An 18,587-nucleotide genomic window follows, 5' to 3' on the forward strand; every position below is an offset into this window, starting at 1 on the left:
GGTACTAACAGTATTACAATTATATCAGTTAAATAGATGATTATTTAATATACATGGTGCTACAATTAAAATAATCGTTATACCCTTGAGCAAATGGATTAGGATTGGTCAAACAGATTAGAAATAGAATATTTAAATGCTAAAGACGATCAAACATCCTCTGTGCCATCCTGACTGACTCTGCAGGTTGTTTCTCTTTATCTCTGCCGTCGTCTGTTTACTGTCTATGCAAAAGCGACTCGTTGAAATATACAGATGGTCTAACATTTGACAGTTAATGATTACATTTGTCATTTAACAGTACACTTGAGAAATAAAAACACCAGAGGGGCACTGTGGAGGAATGGCTCCTTCTTCTTTTTACCACAAGGGGGTAGTGGTACCCTTTACATGCATAGAAATCCACTCTAGTCAGATAACATTAAATATGTAAACATTATCAACGCTATATTAAATATTATTATTATTAAAATGTTTTCATATTTAATATATTTACTTCAAAGAAACCTAAAAGACGTCCAACGGGCACCAGTTTGAAATAAATTAAAACGTCACATACAGATTAGAGTTAACTAATAACTAAATGCGTGGTGTACACATTAAGACAACGTTTCATGTTATTTCATGTCGGTACGGGCAGTCCCGAGTCCCGAGTCGGCGCGAGGCGGCGGCAGCAGCAGCCGGTGCGCGAGCGGCGTGAAGCCGCCGGGAGGAAGTGGCGGGTGATGCAGCTCCACAGCTTTCCGGTGTAGCAGCACTGCGACCAGCTCGACTCACCGGAGAAAGACGAGAGCTGGCTGTATGTATCGCGACGGGAGGGGGAGATCGGAGGTAAAATGCTTATATTTCAACGTTGAACTCAGAAGTGTTGCGAGTCAAACCGTTTGTCGCTGTCGGATACGTTTGATGTCCAGATAGTGTTAGTTTGCGACAGCTAAGAGCCGTTTTCTCGTTAGCCCCAGGTTAGCTTGCTAGGCAACAAGCTAGCTAACGGTAGCTCGCTAGCCCTCTTTAGCATGCGTGAGCGATAGCCTGCTTATTCGGCATGTCTGACCCTCCTCCTAAATCTCTTTTTCAGGGGGATAAGAAGAGGAGTTGCGCGAGTGGACGCACGTGTTGCTGAGTCACCGAGGAGTTATTTTCAGAGACCAGGCGGCGGGGTGAAGTTACCCGGCGCGACGCTTTCTGGACTCGCCACTGAAAGCTGCTTTTCTCCCCCGGCAGCGGTGAAGAGAACAAGGGCGCACCCGATGTGGAGGACCGGACTCCAGAAGGAACTCACGAGCACCGCGGCCTCCTCGGGGCCTTATCGACACACGGCGGCTGCTCCCTGCACATTTTAACCGCCACGGCCTGTTTTTGACACGCATCTTTATGTCGATTTTTGGGCAAAAAAATGAACGTCAAGCAACAGCTGCTGCCAAGTTCTTCGTCTAACGTGCCATGTTGCGTGTAGGGCTTGCACACACGGTGATACTTTGAACATACATGTCCCAGCACACATACTTTCAAGCAAAAAAACACATTAAGTACTGTTAGGTTTTAACATGAGTGTGCATTTTTGACTTCCCACCCCACCATATGCTGAGTCATGTTTTCTGAAGTAAGCCCATAAACTGAAGCTGTAACAAGTGAATAATCAACCTTTTTTCCCCCCCTTCTTGTTAGTCAACGTATTTATGCACAATAGTTAAAAATGGGCAAAGTGCTGTCTAAAATATTCGGCAACAAGGAGATGAGAATATTAATGCTCGGACTTGATGCTGCGGGAAAGACGACAATCCTCTACAAGCTGAAACTCGGACAGTCCGTCACCACGATCCCCACGGTCGGCTTCAACGTGGAGACCGTCACCTACAAGAACGTCAAGTTCAACGTGTGGGACGTCGGGGGGCAGGATAAGATTCGCCCTCTGTGGCGACACTACTACACGGGCACGCAGGGGTTAATCTTCGTGGTGGATTGCGCGGACAGGGACCGCATCGACGAGGCGAGGCAGGAGCTCCACCGCATCATCAACGACCGGGAGATGAGGGACGCCATCATCTTGATATTCGCCAATAAGCAAGACCTTCCGGACGCCATGAAGCCGCACGAGATCCAGGAGAAGCTCGGATTGACCCGCATCCGAGACCGGAATTGGTACGTTCAGCCGTCCTGTGCGACCACAGGTGATGGACTGTATGAGGGCCTGACCTGGCTGACCTCGAATTATAAATCTTAATGATTGAGTGCTGACTGTTTTAGGTCAAAGCTATAATAACGTTGCAAGTAACACGTAACTTCTCAAAAGTGAACATGGTTAAGAGAATGTTGATTATCTCCCATTTATTTGTAATACGTTTACCCCGTGACTAATTTATCTTTTACTGGGTTTGCTGGCTTAAAGTTCGCTTGTCCTCTGTAGCGGGCCTGTGTCACATTCGTTATCTCTGGGTTTCCTCGATGATATTGAAGTAATTGGTCCTAATGTTAAAGCCAGAGCCTATTCTTTGCCCCGTTTGTATGGTTTTCAAATGAATCTGAAGCTTTTGTCTTCGTTCTGGGACTAAAGCCGTCTTCACGGTCCTTAAGTCCCTGTTGCATTGAACTTGAGTCTCTTTTTTTCTTTCTGATGAGATCTTTAATGTCACAGTATACTTGAAGGACTCTGACATCTATTTGAACACCGTATTGTGATGAAAAGGATTTCTTAATGGTATTGAGAGCTGCGAGGGGGGAAAAAAACTAAAATAATTGTCCATTGCTCACATGTCATTGTCATCAGAGAAGCCAAACCACGTGAGACATGATCTGAGAGCCCTCCCAATCCCCCTCTGGGCTCTATATTTTACCGATTGACCTTCCGTGTCATGTCTTGATACCTTATTGTGCTGAATATTTAAAAAAATAGCCCTCCAATAACTCTTAAACATGCTTGTCGGGATGCATTTTTTATTTTGGGTAATGTAGTAAGTTGACTCGAAGGAATGTTCTTCAGCGCTGAGCTTTCTAAATCTGACACCACAGTTGATTAGTCTCAGTGTTGGGACATTATACGATAGCCTATATCTGTAGCATGAGTACGAGAGTACAGTCACCCCACATCCGAGTCCATCTGTCGTGCGGTCGGACGGAGCTGTTTACTGGGGAAGTGTTGAAGACGCCCTGGGGTGCAGCTCTCGTTTTGACTGGGGGAACCATGTACAGAACAATGTCATTGTAATGTCTTATTAAAAAAGTGATTTTAAATCTTCTACGTCTGTCGGTTTGTTCTTTCACAGATAAAAGGCGGTTCGCGTAATAGGCCTGCGAGTCATCGAATGTTTTATTCATTTAAGCCATTTAGTAAAATAGTTTGTTATATGAACATCGGTTTTAAAAACCGTGGGAGAGTTTCATGAATGCTCAAAGTTAAAAGTAAAAGACAATTGTTAAATCTGGGGTGTTAGTGTTATTGGGCAGATTCTTCAAAAAGGGTTTATGTCCAGGCCTCGCTTCTCTTGCCAGGGAGGGGAGGGGGGGGGGGGGGGTACAAAACAGGAAGTCCAACTGCTGGTCTTTTTGGAGCAACAACAGAGCCACATGATACTTTGCATGAGAGTTAGAGGGCCAGCGGAGATCTGCTGAAATGTGAATTATTTTTGAAGTTGAGTTGATGCTGAGCTGTCGGCTGTAACTTCCTGAGTTTGCTCTTGCTTGGGACTGGCATTAAGAAGCGAGTCCCAGTTGATCTCATTCAGTGGGAGTGATGGGCGTTAAAGTTGAATAATGCAGAGCTGGTGTTGAGAAATGTAAATGGGATAAACACTCGAGTTAGGAGTTACCGATGAACAGATGCCAGTGGCTAATGAGACCATTTATTGCGTTTTCGGGAGCCACTCAGACTTGCACTCTTACCACATAATCAAGAGGATAATGTGTGTGTGTGTAATACGTAATCTGTGTTTATATAATCTCTCCGAAGTGAGTGTGATATCTGTCCAATCTTTAGATGTTTCCAACATGTGAGGAAGAGGAGGCCCACGTCCTCCGTGTCTATTCCTCCCCTTTTCTACTAAAACGATGACCTCGTTTCATTCCTGCTGCTGCTGAATAATCACTTGTTTAGCTATTTTCGTAAAATGTTCCTTTTTAAAAGTAGAATTTGCGAGTTCAAATGTTTACTAGTAATTCTGACAGATACCACTGAGACAGTGGAATAATGTTTTACTTTCCATTAAAGCTCATGAAGTGTGTTTCCACTCCGGACCGACGGGGTGAATGATGATCCGTGGTCTGACTAACTGTGACGATCGCAGGGGTGCCTAAATGTAAACATTTCTTGTTTTCCAGAAAGTCACATAACCAAATATTAATAACTCTTTCCGGGATCTTCACAGAAAAAAAAAAGACTAATGAAATAAATAATAACCAAATACCCCTCTGTGTTCTTCACAGAAGAAAGTCAGGAAATAAATAACACTATTTGTGAAATAAATAATAACCAAATAACTAATAACTAATTCCGTTCTATTTGACAGCGGCTAGTCCAGGATTTGCGTGGCCAGACTGAAAAAAAAAATCATAATTCGTCTCTGGTATTGTTCAGGGGGCCGGGCCAAATGTGGAGGCGGGCCTTAGTTTGAGGACCACTGCTTTATCATCATGGTGGCAGCTTTGCTGTGTGGAGAATCTGGAGAGGCTTCAGGATGTTTGCAGAGGTTTCAGGTCACAAACAGATATGAGGCTACGATATTTTGCACAACCCACAAAACTCATGCAGACGAGATTTAAATGCTCCCATCAGAAAAAAGATCTATAATCGGAATGATCGGCGACTAAAAACTGCGAGTCCGGAAAGCATCCGAGCTTCTCGGGGTGTTTGTAAATACTCGTCTTCGGTAGGGTCTTGGTCAAGGCCCTCCATTAGATGCTGATGGCAGTTTAATTGGGCTGTAACGGCCGCTTTGCTTCCCACCACTTCATTACAACCATATGATCCTCACAGCTTTATTGGTAGCACTGGGGCCCCTGGGGCCCCTGGGGCAAGTACAGAGACTGTAAGCAATGTTTTATGACCCCTCCTCCGTAAAGATGAGACCTCCTGGACCGTACGTCGACTCCCTCTTTGCTCGGCTGGTTTTCATACACTTTCTGAGAGGAAAGGTCATAGAGGTGAGCTCTGTAATAGGTGCTTGGTATAATAGGCTTCATTCCTCTTGCTTAATGAAGTCTTTGACCGGTCAGCTTTTGCAACGGCGGGGTTGAATATACTTGTGTTCCCCACATGTTCATTTAGCATCTGACCAATGGAAACGGATTATTTCAGATTTATAACAAGATCCTTGAGAAAGTGGTCACAAATCAGTTGTGCGACTTTCTACATCATAATAGTTTATTTGAGAAATATCAATCAGGATTTAGAAAACACCACAGCACCGAGACAGCACTGGTGAAAATTACAAATGACCTCTTAATGGCAGCAGATAAAGGACTCCTCTCTGTCCTGGTCTTGTTAGACCTTAGTGCTGCATTCGACACCATTGACCATGACATCCTGTTACAGAGACTGGAGCAGTCGATTGGCATTTCAGGCACGGCACTAATTTGGTTTAAATCCTATTTATCAGATCGATCTCAGTTTGTATTTGTAAACGATGACGCCTCGATAACCACCAACGTTAATCACGGAGTTCCACAAGGTTCTGTGCTTGGACCAATTTTATTTACCTTATACATGCTTCCTTTGGGCAATATTATCAGGAAACACTCCATAAACTTTCATTGTTATGCAGATGATACTCAACTATATTTATCGATAAAACCAGAGGAGAGCAACCAACTCGGTAAAATTCAAGCATGTCTTAAAGACATAAAACATGGATGACCTGCAACTTCTTGATGTTAAACTCCGACAAAACCGAAGTAATTTTAATCGGCCCTGAGCACCTCAGAGATCAATTATCTGGTGATGTGGATTCTGTAGACGGCATTGCCCTAGCATCCAACACCACTGTAAAGAATCTTGGCGTTATCTTTGATCGGGACTTGTCCTTTAACTCCCACGTAAAGCAAATCTCAAGGACTGCATTCTTTCATCTACGTAATATTTCAAAATCAGGCACATCTTGTCTCAAAAAGATGCAGACAAATTGGTTCACGCGTTCGTTACTTCGAGACTGGATTACTGCAACTCCTTATTATCAGGCTGCTCTAATAAGTCTCTTAGGTCCCTCCAGTTGATCCAGAATGCTGCAGCTCGTGTTCTCACTAAAACTAAGAAAAGAGATCACATCACTCCTGCACTAGCTGCTCTGCACTGGCTCCCAGTAAAATCAAGAATCACTTTTAAAATTCTTCTCTTAACGTAGAAAGCCTTGATTGGTGATGCTCCATCATATCTTAAGGAGCTTGTAGTACCATATTGCCCCACTAGAGAGCTACGCTCACTAAATGCGGGACTACTTGTAGTTCCTAGAGTCTTAAAAAGTAGAATGGGAGCCAGAGCCTTTAGTTATCAAGCTCCTCTTTTATGGAACCAGCTTCCAATTTCAGTCTGGGAGGCAGACACAGTCACCTCGTTTAAGAGTAGACTTAAGACCTTCCTCTTTGACAGAGCTTATAGTTAGGGCTGAATCAGGTTCACCTGGTCCAGCCCCTTGATATGCTGCTATAGGCTTATAGCTGCCGGGGGACGTTTTAGGATGCACTGAGTGCCTATCTCCTCTTTTTTCTCTCCTTAAGGATGAATTTTCATCTCTCAATCACACGTTACTAACTCTGCTTTCTCCCCGGAGTCCTTTTGACTTCACGTCTCATCGGACCCTATGAGACGGCATAGATCCTATCTGCCTGATGGATCATCGAGGTCTGGGTCGTGGAATTCCTGCTCCTGACTACGCCACTGTCCTGTTGAGACTCCGCCCACTGTTGAGACTCCGTCCACTCCTCCTCCCCACCGCCATCTGCCTGATGGATCGTGGAGGTCTCCATCGTGGAATATGCCTACTATGAACTATTCATACACTCTGTCATATTCATTGAATGTATTTTAACTCTAAATCTGTCCTTCTGGTCACATGACATCTATTGTTCTGTCCATCCTGGAGAGGGATCCTCCTCTGTTGCTCTCCTGCAGGTTTCTTCCCTTTTTTTCCCCCTGAAGGGTTATTTGGGAGTTTTTCCTGGTCCGATGTGAGGTTTTGGGGCAGGGATGTCTATGTGTACAGATTGTAAAGCACTCCGAGACAAATTTGTAATTTGTGAAATTGGGCTATACAAATAAACTGAATTGAATTGAATAACTCACTGGTGGAATAATTCAGGAAGTAAAAAGGCAAATGACTTGAATACCTCCGCTGGTTCGTACATGAATGTCTATGACAGATTTGTTGGTGAGGTTCCTATGACAACGACCTGATGAGATCTCTGCTTGGGGTTTTTACTGTAACATACGAGGTTGGCTGTTTCCTCTATTCTACATAGAAAGAGGAAGAGTGGGGCGAAACTGAAAGAGACTCCTCTGTGAGCAAAGTTCTGCATTATCGGAACACGCCTCATTTTCCGCCTTTGACGCAGCGACAGCTCGCCTGTCATTGGTCAACTTGACAAAGATGTTAAACAGCTCAGGGACACAACTCGGGTGAGTGGTATTAAAGTTGCATGCCTGATATGCCTCCAAACCCGGCATGATTTATGTTTGTGTTTTTAGGGGTGTGGTTTATCATCCTCACTGTGTTCACTTTCTCATAACACCAGCTGCAGTGTAACATTGGTGCAGGTGGAATTATTGAAAACTCCTTTCTGACTATGATATAAAGTCATCGTGGCTTAACATCGGCCAGCTGGATAACAACTGTAGGCATCGAGAGGTCTGCAGTCCCAGATGTTCTTGTGCCCATTGGCAAACACCCTTATTAAAGTGGTTTATGTATCTTTAGAGGGTAGGAGAGAACACCTCCTCTAAGCCCCGGCTCTCACAGCTTCTTTCACGGGCTGCTTATCCTCAAGGACACGAGGCACAATAAAAAAAGTCTTTGTTTTTAACTGCTCTCCCTCTGTCTGCTGGTTGACTTCTCTGCACCTTCAGCAGCCTCTCGGAGTGAGCTGTTGAATCATGAACTCACGCAGAGCTCAGTGTCAAACAAGTCCGGAAGAGGCTGAAAGTTGTTTCGGGTTTCCTGCTGAGGTTTACGCTCTCGAACGCCACACTGCATTCAGACCCCGGGATGACTTCACGCAGATGCACTCTTTGCTGTTCGTAATGTAGGTGTCACTAGGTAGTCGCTGCAGGTTTTACTCAGAAACAGTTTGTTTTCGTGGCTATGCTGTGGTATAGGCCCGTTAAATAAGGTTGAATATGTGAAGCTGGGAAGTCCAAGGTCATATCTGCAACTGAAGGTTACTTGCTGAGGTGAAATGACACATTCAGAGCGCGAAGCACTTATTATTAACTTCTGTGGGTCCACAAGACAGAACCACTGTGTGTGTTTTAATGGATAGATGACGTGCTCATGCACACATTAACAACATCATGTGAGCCACTAACCATACAGGGTTGTTTGCAGAGTCCCACTGGCCTACAGTCATATTGTTTGTTTCCACTTTAAACACCATCCAATCGAAGTTACATGACATGTGTTACGCCTCAGGGCTTCTATTTATATTCCATGATGTGAAAACTCTGCACATCGTCCACATGCTTCCTCCTGAGAATTCCAGGATGTTTGACCACAGCTGTGTGAGTTTGTCTCCGGACTCATATGCGGTGTTTTCCCAGCTGTAGCACACAGAGTAAAGAGGATCGTAGATGAGCGTTAACCATCTCGCCTTCAGATGTAAGCAGTGTGATGAATGAGAAAGGGGGGGCGGGGGGCGAGGGGCCGGGGGGCAAAGGGCCGGGGGGCATTACATTTGGTTCTGCTGCTTCTGCGAGGAAAGGAAATCTAAGTGCGTCTGTTCCTGAAGGAAAATGAAATCAATTGGATGTTTTTTAGATTCTTCTTCAGAGACTACGCAGAGCATGACCTGACCGTTACCATGTGGCGTCTGTAATTCAGATGGACGTAAGCTCCTCAGCACACACATACACACTTTAATAGCAAAGTGGACAGTGACATAGAGAGGAGTCGTGTATTCACTCACAGCCCTCACACACCGACCCACGATGCAACGCAACCTCCAAGTCAGGCCGCGTTGTCACGCTCCATGACGGATTACATAAGTATATCTGACACGACCACCGTTCATCACTGAGGATATGGTGTTGAGAGCGACGCTGCGTCCGGATTAGACGACAGAAGAAATCTCAGATCGAAGGCTAGTCGGGAGCTTCCTACCCACACACAGTCCAGATGCTGACTTAGGGAAAAGGTTTTACACACACACACACACACACACACACACACACACACACACACACACACACACACGTCTGCAGTTCTTCTGGGCCCGCCACACATTCTAAGGATGACAAATAGATCAAGCACTAGAATGCCGTACCTGTGGTATTTAAAGCATGCACTCTAAAAAGCTCAACTTCAAATTTGTTGTCCGAACACATTTTTTTAAGTTGAGTCAACAAATGCCTTTGAAAAAAGTTGAACGAACTCAAAATGTCAATTTCATTAGTAAAGAGTGGAATCCACTTAAAATGTTAAGTTGAGAAAACTTAATATAGTGGTTTGGGCATCTGCTGAGGTAACTAAGGCCACTGCGCATGTATGTCAGTAAACACACACACACACATATATATATATATATATATATATACAAATACATATATAAATACATAAATATATATGTAAATACATATATATACTACTTTAATCTTATATTTTAAATAATAAAATAATATAAAAATATTTTCTTTCGCCCCTGTTTAAAATACATTGGTTTTTGATACCATTGTTTGTTTATTATATTTAGATATGGATTAGATTTGGAAGGATATTGTCCATTGTTTAATGGCAGATTTGCTCCAGTTCAGGTTTTTGTCACTTATTGAATTAAAGGGAGCCTGTACCGTGAGAGCAAATGTTTCCCTGTATTTTGCTCAATTTATTTATTTAATTTAACAGACTATGAAGATTGAAATACTATAATACTAATGTGTAGGAGGTGACTCTTGTATGAAAGTGGTATATTTTAGTTTTTTTAATCTGCATAAAAATGTCTTTTGACTTTTAAATTGTATTGTTACAGAATGGGAAGAAAAAAATGAAAATTTAAAAGAGGCGGTGAATATTTATTATAGTCTCTGTATGCTTGTTTTTGTGTAGAATACAGACTCGGAGGAATCTTACGTGAAAGGAGTTGAACTGGGAATACTGCAGAGTGGGTGGAGCGTGGGTGTGGTTCAGGGAACGGTGTCTGATTGTCATCAGCTGGACTGATTGGTAATCAGATTGGTAATCAGTCCAGCTGATGACGATCTGTGTTGGTTATCTGAGTCTGTCTCCATAAAGGAGCTGGACAGATAGGAGATGAGAGGAGCGTGGAGAGCAGAGACACAGTCTGCTGGCGGAATAAACCTTATTACCGAATATCCCTCTGGCTACTTGTTGGTTATTGGTGCTTTAGGGGGGGCCTACTCATGACGGCTACACACGTGTCACAACCATGTTCCAAAGCTTGTTTCAAGGCCTTGATTTTAGATTCACAAAACTGATTTTTTTCTATTTTTTCTTTATGCAGCCATTTTGATTTTTAAGGATGTTGACCCTCTGCTGTCTATGTTCAAGTGTTGACACCTGGAATTCAGTTATGCAAACAAATGTTTAGTTTTTGTTAATAAACATTTTGTGTTTGAAGAAGTTTGTTTTCTTTAACTGTTGACTTTTCCAAAGAAAACGGTGTACATTTTAAATTAATTTAAATGAAGGCAACGTTGCAAAGAATGTTGAGTGTACTCAAATAATGGGCAGTGAAATTTAGTAACAAAACATTTTAAGTTAAAAGTAAGTTCTCTCAACAAAACATTTTAAGTTAAAAGTAAGTTCTCTCAACAAAACATTTCTCAACAAAAAATGTTAAGTGCTGTTGATGTATGTTTTTAATCTACAAGAACACACAATTTAAAGTTTCTCCAATTTAATATTTTAAGTGTTTTGAACTTAAGTACATGAGTTGATGTAACTATCAAATGCAATATTTTAAGTAGTGTTAACTTAAATACATATGTATGTCTGAATAGTAATGTTATGTTTGACAAACTTAAGATATCACTTTGAGTGAACTTCTTATCATAAGTTGACACAACACATTAGCCCTTAGTTGAGTGAACTCAAAAAGGCTTTGCAGCTGGTTGCCTCACTTTTTTAAGTTGACTCAATTTTTTTTTTTTAGAGTGTGGCATCAGAACACTATTCCACTTTCACTGATACCACAACCTCTATCACTATTAGACGCTGTCTACAAAGACTAATAGGAGTTAAAAAGGTTTGCTCTTTTAATTTATTTAGATCTGGACATTCACTCTATCTACAGTAATGAAAGGGAAGGGGGCAAGTGTGCACTATATTCTCAGAGCACTGGATGTGTGTCCCCTCTCAACTGCAGCACAGCTGTCTTCACAGCACCCCCGCCCTCCTCCTGTTCCCCTGCACGGGGGAGTAGGTCGGAGAGGTGGGGGCAGTGTTGCCAGGTCCGCGGTTTTCCCGCGGAATTGGGCTACTTTTGAAGTGTTGCCGCGGGTTGAATTTTTTGTCCGCTGGTTCGGGTAGACCTATTTTGCATGCAAATTACATGAATATCTTTAAATAAAAATCCATATTTTAAATGAAATAATTTATTTATACCCAAATCCTACCAAACTGACTCCAGATCAGCACATACACACATTTTATTTATGATAATATACTGTATCTAATTACACAAGGCCATTTTAGGACCTAGGTGAAATAACTGTTTCGGGAATACTGCTTTTAATGCTGGGATACACAACATTTGGTGTTACTTTGTAGATATTACAATACATTTGGCAATGATAGCAATGCTGTTGGACATTAAAAGCAGTGTATATGGTTTGGCACGTGCATATTTTGAGTTCTGATATTGGGCTGTTTTTTGGGCTGGTTTTATTGGCCATTGGGCTGGTTTTGTCACACAGACCTGGCAACCCTGAGTGAGAGACGACCTGCAGCAGCACACACACACCTGAGCCTCGCGCAGCGTCTTTTCGCGGCTCTTTTTCGGACCAACAGTTACACGTAAGTACGCCGCATTTTGTCAATGAAGTTACTTAATGAACGGTTCTCAGTTGTATATGTTGGTCAACTGCTTCTATAGTTTACTTTACTTGTGTTGGTTAGCATTGAAACACTGTGTGTTGTTAGCACCGTAAGGTTAGTAGTGGGACGTATTTAATGTATATTGTTGTGTGTTTAACGTGGTCAGCATCAACAGGAAATCATTGACTTGTCTTTATGAATAATATTAGTTTGAATGGGTAATTACTACAGTTCCCCACGTTTAAGATGGGTTCAAGTTCTATGACAAGCAGAATATAGAATAATAAGGTGGAAAACACTTAGTTTTCTTGTCTGTCTGCCTATATCTGTAATAAATGAAGCTGTTACCTAGTTATTACAAATGCTCATCACTGTTAACGTGAGGGACTCTGTCTATGCGCTGCGTTGTGTTTTGCTGTGCACAGGAGATGATGAAGAAGACCACCAACTTCTTCCCAGGCAGGAAGGCGGTGTCGTTCCCATCGGGCCTCCGATGAGGCCATGAGGATTAAAACAGAACCCTCGCTTCAGGACAAATCTCCTGCTCAGCTCCAGCATCGCGTGAGCACCAATGCTCTCACCGCGCTCCTTCACCGACAGGAGGTGATGGGGGAGTACGTCCTGCAGTTTGGTAAATACAAGGGGAAATTATTCAGATGGCTCCTAGAAAATGACATTGGCTACGCCATCTACCTGATGAAAACGGTAGAAGAAGAGGAGAGACCTGCTCAGCCAGATGAGCCCCTTGTGGCTAAAGCTTCAGTAAAAGGTTATTATTTAGTTTTGCTCCTCACGTTCCACCATCCTGAACGTCGTTCTCACTACGTGTCGTTTCTTTGTTTTTCTTTCGATCCCACAGCGACTGTGGGATCGAAACTTTGTTCCAAAGCACATGCAAAGCCAGCGTCCCACACCTCTTCTGCAGAGCCGGGGATACCAGCAGCACCATTCCTTCCTGGGGGCACATGTTCTACTTTTCTTCATTGCAATGAGAAAGGATATTTAAATGTTGATTATTTTAATGTCTCACTTGCCTTTCCTGATTTGATCTCACTCCTCTCTAGATTCACCATCTCAGAATAAGGCCCCTGTGGACACACGGAGACACACGGTCCTGGATCAAGGTGTGCATTTCTGTGACATTGTTGGAACCACGGAGCTCTCTTCCCTGTCCTCCGATTGTACATGTACTGTAATGTTGTTTTGGGTTTTACATCTCTTCCATGTGCAGCTCCTCCCGTCTCTGTCGACGCGTCACCCCAGCTTGCAGCCTCTGTCCCTGGTCGTGATCAGGATGTGGCTCAGTGGCTCTCAGCAGCCGAGGTTGTGGATGAAGGCGGAGCTAGAGGGGTTGGGGCTGTGGCCAGGGTCACGTCCAGTATGCCACCTGATGAACATGCCGTCTGTGACGTCATCCACCTCAAGCGGAGCTCATTGACTCGATCTCTGACCTGCCGTCCCTGAAGTATTTCCAGCTTCACCCTTTTTTCATCTGGAAGCCGGAGCACGCGCTCATGGAGAGGGTGAGGAACAATCACGTGTTGCCCTGTCTCCACGGTTGTCCTAACCCTCATGTCGCTTCGTCTGGAGTTGGGAGGCCCAGAGTCATCATCGGCACCAGCAGCCATTACTACATTTTAGCCTCACGTGTAGGGGCTGTAAGAAGTACTGACGAGCCCCAGTGGCTGGAGATGCTGCCGCAGCGCTTCCGTGACATTGTGCCGACTTTCTGACGCACAAAAAGGCCGTCTGCAAGTCAGTGATGGACGAGATGAGGCGCAGCGGTAGGTCACCGGAGGACATGGCCAAGCAGCTGACGGAGACGCTCCATCTCAAGTCCGAGAGAGCTCACCTGGCCTACCTGCTGAGCGTGCAGAATGTCAGGGATGCGGAGGCAGGGCTCTCCGGCCAGAGAACCATCACTGGGCTCCTCAGACAGGCCGACGCTCCAGAGGCATTTGGCGGCTACTCCGATGCTGACGGCTGGTGTGGAGTCTCCATTTCATCCCACCTCACTCTGCTGCTGCAGGGGCGCTTCAGACAGGCGCTGTGGTCCGACCACACCCGCAAAGTGGCGAGGAAGGTGGTGCTGTGGTCCGGCACCATGTCATCATACGCCGTGATGAACGAGAACTGGATGATCCTGAGCTGATGCTGCAGTCAGAGTGGACCGGTCCCTTCATGCGATGTATGAGGGTCTGAGTCAACGCTACACTGCAGCTGGAGTGGAGAAGGCCGGCTTCCAGCGGGTGGACAGGCATGAAGAACTAGTTTCAGTTTAAAACATAATTTTCAGTTTTTGACTTGGACGTTATATAGTTGAGTTGTCTTGTTTTTTTTTTAATGAAAAGATATAATTAGTTGGAACACTTCAGACTGATTTATTTTATATTGTAAAATATATTGAGGCTCAATTTGTACTCAATAAATTGTGAGATGTTTTTAGCTGTGAATTTATTTCCCATGTTTTAGGGACTGCTGTGCTGCCTTCAGGGTCCTGCAGGCTGGAGCTCAGGAGCAGCTCTTGTGGGACTGCTGGAGGACCTCAGAGGCATCGTCTGGGAACCTGGAGAACACCAGCGCCTCAAGGACCAAGTTCAACAACGATAGAACCATCTAGTTGGACTTGTTCCACTGCATGCGGCGCTTCAGTCTCGGAGCATCACTCTCTCTCCACCTTTCTGCCAGTTCCTCTCTGCAGCCTTCCTCGTTGTGGACCAGGGAGATCTCCAGAGGCTCAAGGAGGCGAACACCTTCTGTGGGATCTCTCCTCCTAATCCCACCAAGCTGCACATGAGAGCGCTGCAGGTCCAAGGTGCCACAGCCCCGAGAGCTGCTGCAGAGGGTGGAAGACGTCCTCCATCACTTCTACATCTCAAAAGATGTCAACCTGCTCCTCTACAAATCCTCCATGTTAAAGATATGAAGGATGCAGCGTGTGCACATCTTGAGAGGCTGCCTGAGCGACCCTGAGGTGGGGGAGGGAACCCTGTACAGGTTTGGTGGCACCTTGCAGCTGAACTACACCGAGGGAGAGGGAGCTGCTGCACCCATCTGGATCCCTGAGAGAGGCCCCTCTCAGCAGGAGGGCTTCCACTTCCACCAAGCCCAGTGGGTCACAGGGAACTGGGTTTCCTGTGAAGTAAGTAAGTAATTTATTTTCCATAAGTACATACATAACGTGTACATACTGACAGACATTAACAACAGAAAAAATGTACGAATGGAGCACCGTCTAAAGACCGAGGGCTGTAGGCTCCTCTGAGATGAGGAGTTGGACGGCCCCACCCCGTACCCTTTAGCCCCGCCCCTCCCAACTACTACAGGCACACAGACAGTACACACACATATGGATCAAAACATAAAATGTCGTACAACAACAACAACAAAAACAGAACAGGAAAAAGAAAACGAAAAAGAAAGAGACATAGTAAAAATAATAATAAAAGGCAAATGCGAACTACTGATAACTTAGGAAAAAATAATAATATCACGAACATCAAATTATGTATATACATTTTATTTTAAATATCTTTCCTCTATTGTACTGTGCCGCCAGCCTGTATATCAATATTAATAACTTTCAAAATGAAGTGAGATGGCGTTTAAGGCGAGAACCAAATGCCTTGGTGGTGGATGCTGATTTGACCTCGTCCGGAATTTGGCTCCAGAGCTTTGGACCTCTACAGATGAAGCTTTTAAATACAATGTCGACTGTATGTTTATTTATATGTGAACTATTCCAGGCGCAGGCCATGACAGGTGGTGCGCTGGAACTTCCGGAGACTGGTTGACCTGAGGCTGCCCGGTGTGGAGCTGCCAGCCGTGTTCGACCCTGTGTTGATAGCAGAGCTGAACAATTTGTCTGCAAAGGTGACGGCAAAGGCAAAATATCCAGCGCTGCAGGTCACCAACGGAGACACAGGAGAGAGATTCGGTCTGGACTATGTGGAGCGTTGCTGTCGTCCTGTTCCTCTCAACTGGGACAAGCACAAGACACAGCCAAGCATAGCCGCTGCGGTCGCCAAGGAGACGGAGCATCCTGCAGCTGTAGAGGCCACAGACCGTCAGGTAATCCAGATAAATGACCAGTCAATGATCAATAATCATGATCAGATTGTGAATACTTATTGTCTTCTCCGTGTGACGCTTCATTTCAGGAGACCAGTGCCACTGTGAGGGAAGCTCCATCCAGTCTTGTGCCCATCCTGTCCTTCCACGAGGGGTCTGACGTAAAGTTCCAGCCGCCCTGGAGGCCGTCGTCTGCTCCAGGTAAATTAAACCCCGACCACCCTCATATGGACTTTGCACTGAGAACCAGCCGTGTAAATAAAAGACAGAATAACAAGACAATCGTCTTAATATATTGTTTATTTACAACAATCCTGAAAATATAAAAAACACATCACCATATAATTGTATTCTCCCAAGAAACACTGTAATCAACATGTGCTTTATACGCTGTATTTATCTACAGCACCGCTGCCCGTATCCTCCTCTCCATATAGCCGCTCGCACCGGACCGATGAAAACAGGAGGCATCGTCCAGGTCCTGGACTACGGCCGTGGACAGAAGGTGCCTGACGGGCTTCTGATAAAAACACCACGGCACGCATGCTGAAGCAGGTGGATGGGATGACTACCACGCCATGCCATGGTCCAGACCCCACAGTTTTTTTATGCCATCCACCATATGACATCCCATGCCAGTCAGCATCTGGCCAAAGAAAACCCACCAGCTCGTCTCTGAACACCAGCCCAGAGAACAGAGACGGTGTTGGAGACACAGCAGCTGTGGCAGAGCTTGACCACCGGCAGCCAAACGGTCAATGTGCCGGTCATCACCATGCCTCCTGCAACCGTCAACCCTCCAGCTGTGGCTCCTCTCAAGGAGGAGTCACTGAGCCGGGATGCAGTGGAGAAGATGGTGGCTGAGATCCTGGACAAGCAGCAGCAGCAACATCCGCAGCAGAAGATGACGAGGAACTGTCCGGCCTGCGCTCAGCCAAAATCCCGCTACCTTGCCGACGGTTCCTCGGTTCATTTATTCTTCCAGACCAAGACAGTTAAAGATTTCTACCGCTCCACCAAGGTCTTTAAGACGTATGCATGCGAAGGCCTGAAAGACCCCCGCATGTCCTTTGAGGACTTTGCAGCGTCTCCTTTCTTTGAGCGCGAGCTGGAGGCCGCCAAGCAGAGGGGGGCCGAGTGGAAGAAGGTGAAGGAAGAGAGGAAGAAGAGGAAGTCGGCGGAGCCGCTGCCGACAGGTCGCCTGTGCTGCTGAGGCAAGGCCCCGGCAGCCCTCATGTTCACAGCTGCTTCCCCGGGGTGTTGGGGAAGTACGTCTACTGCCCCTCCAGGGTGTTCTCCCTGTACAAGGACCAGGGCATGGGGAAGGAGATGGCCTGGGGGGACTTCACACAGTCTGCTTTCTATGAGGCGGAGAGAGACAGATGGGTCACAGAGAGGAAGAAGAGACCACACACATATATAGTATTAGTAATACTAATTAAATGATACAATAAGAATTATTGGATGAATATAAGCAGCATTATTGCATTGATATTGATTGCAAATATATATGTCCAGTACATGAGAATGTATATAATTATTGTTTTGGAATAAATATCGATATTTTACTTGAATAAATACAATTATTGCTGAATATAAATATTATATAATAATTTAAATATATATAAAATGTGTATCCATCCTGACATTTGAGAAGCTAAAACCAGGTCATGTTGCTGATTGTTTCAGCACTTATATTATAAATATGTTTTTGAATACACTACTCTATGTGTGTGTGTGTGTGTGTTTGTGTATGTATGTGTATATGTATATATGTGTATGTATATGTCTATATATATATATGGTTGTTTTATTATATGTATAATAATGTAATAATTATGTATGCATGTACATATATACTTATATGGGATTCACATGTTAATTTCATTGGTTTTATATTTTTTATTTGTTCATTTTAGACTTCAGCTGTGTTTTATATATATATATATATATATATATGGATATACAGTATATGCATATATATGGATATACAGTATATGCATATATATGGATAAATATATATATGCATGGATATATATATGCATATATATAGGCATATATATATATATACTGTATTTAATTAGTTTTTTATTCATTTCATTTGTTTTATATTATTTCTTTTTTTCATTTTAGAATTCAGCTGTGTTTTTATATATATGTGTATATATGTATATGTATATATATATATGTGTATATATATGTGTATATATATATATATATATATTCACAAATCCCATCAACCATTCTGTGAATCTCGCCAAACCTCCCTACCAGGGGGGGGTGTGAGGGATTCTTATGGCAGAGACACACGAGGTGACTCAAACC

General features: G+C 44.1%; 1 protein-coding gene and 1 long non-coding RNA gene across 5 annotated transcripts; both read left to right on the plus strand.

Moving 5' to 3' along the window:
- The first annotated feature begins 649 nt into the window (after positions 1-649).
- On the plus strand, positions 650-3,235 carry arf6b (ADP-ribosylation factor 6b). The gene is made up of 2 exons (XM_056427024.1): positions 650-831; positions 1,079-3,235. The coding sequence occupies exon 2, from the start codon at positions 1,697-1,699 to the stop codon at positions 2,222-2,224; it is 528 nt and encodes a 175-aa protein (XP_056282999.1). The 5' UTR covers positions 650-831; positions 1,079-1,696; the 3' UTR covers positions 2,225-3,235.
- An 8,782-nt stretch (positions 3,236-12,017) lies between these two features.
- On the plus strand, positions 12,018-16,747 carry LOC130201500 (uncharacterized). 4 transcript variants are annotated; one of them, XR_008833191.1, is made up of 8 exons: positions 12,018-12,170; positions 12,617-12,960; positions 13,051-13,315; positions 13,423-13,714; positions 14,664-15,341; positions 15,938-16,262; positions 16,352-16,463; positions 16,669-16,747. It is a non-coding gene; the product is annotated as an uncharacterized LOC130201500 (long non-coding RNA). The 4 variants fall into 4 exon arrangements; XR_008833192.1 differs by having other exon boundaries at positions 14,664-15,337; XR_008833193.1 differs by having other exon boundaries at positions 12,617-12,822.
- The last annotated feature ends 1,840 nt before the right edge of the window (positions 16,748-18,587 follow it).

The sequence above is a fragment of the Pseudoliparis swirei genome, chromosome 11, assembly GCF_029220125.1.
Source record: "Pseudoliparis swirei isolate HS2019 ecotype Mariana Trench chromosome 11, NWPU_hadal_v1, whole genome shotgun sequence".
In the NCBI taxonomy this organism is placed as follows: domain Eukaryota; kingdom Metazoa; phylum Chordata; class Actinopteri; order Perciformes; family Liparidae; genus Pseudoliparis; species Pseudoliparis swirei.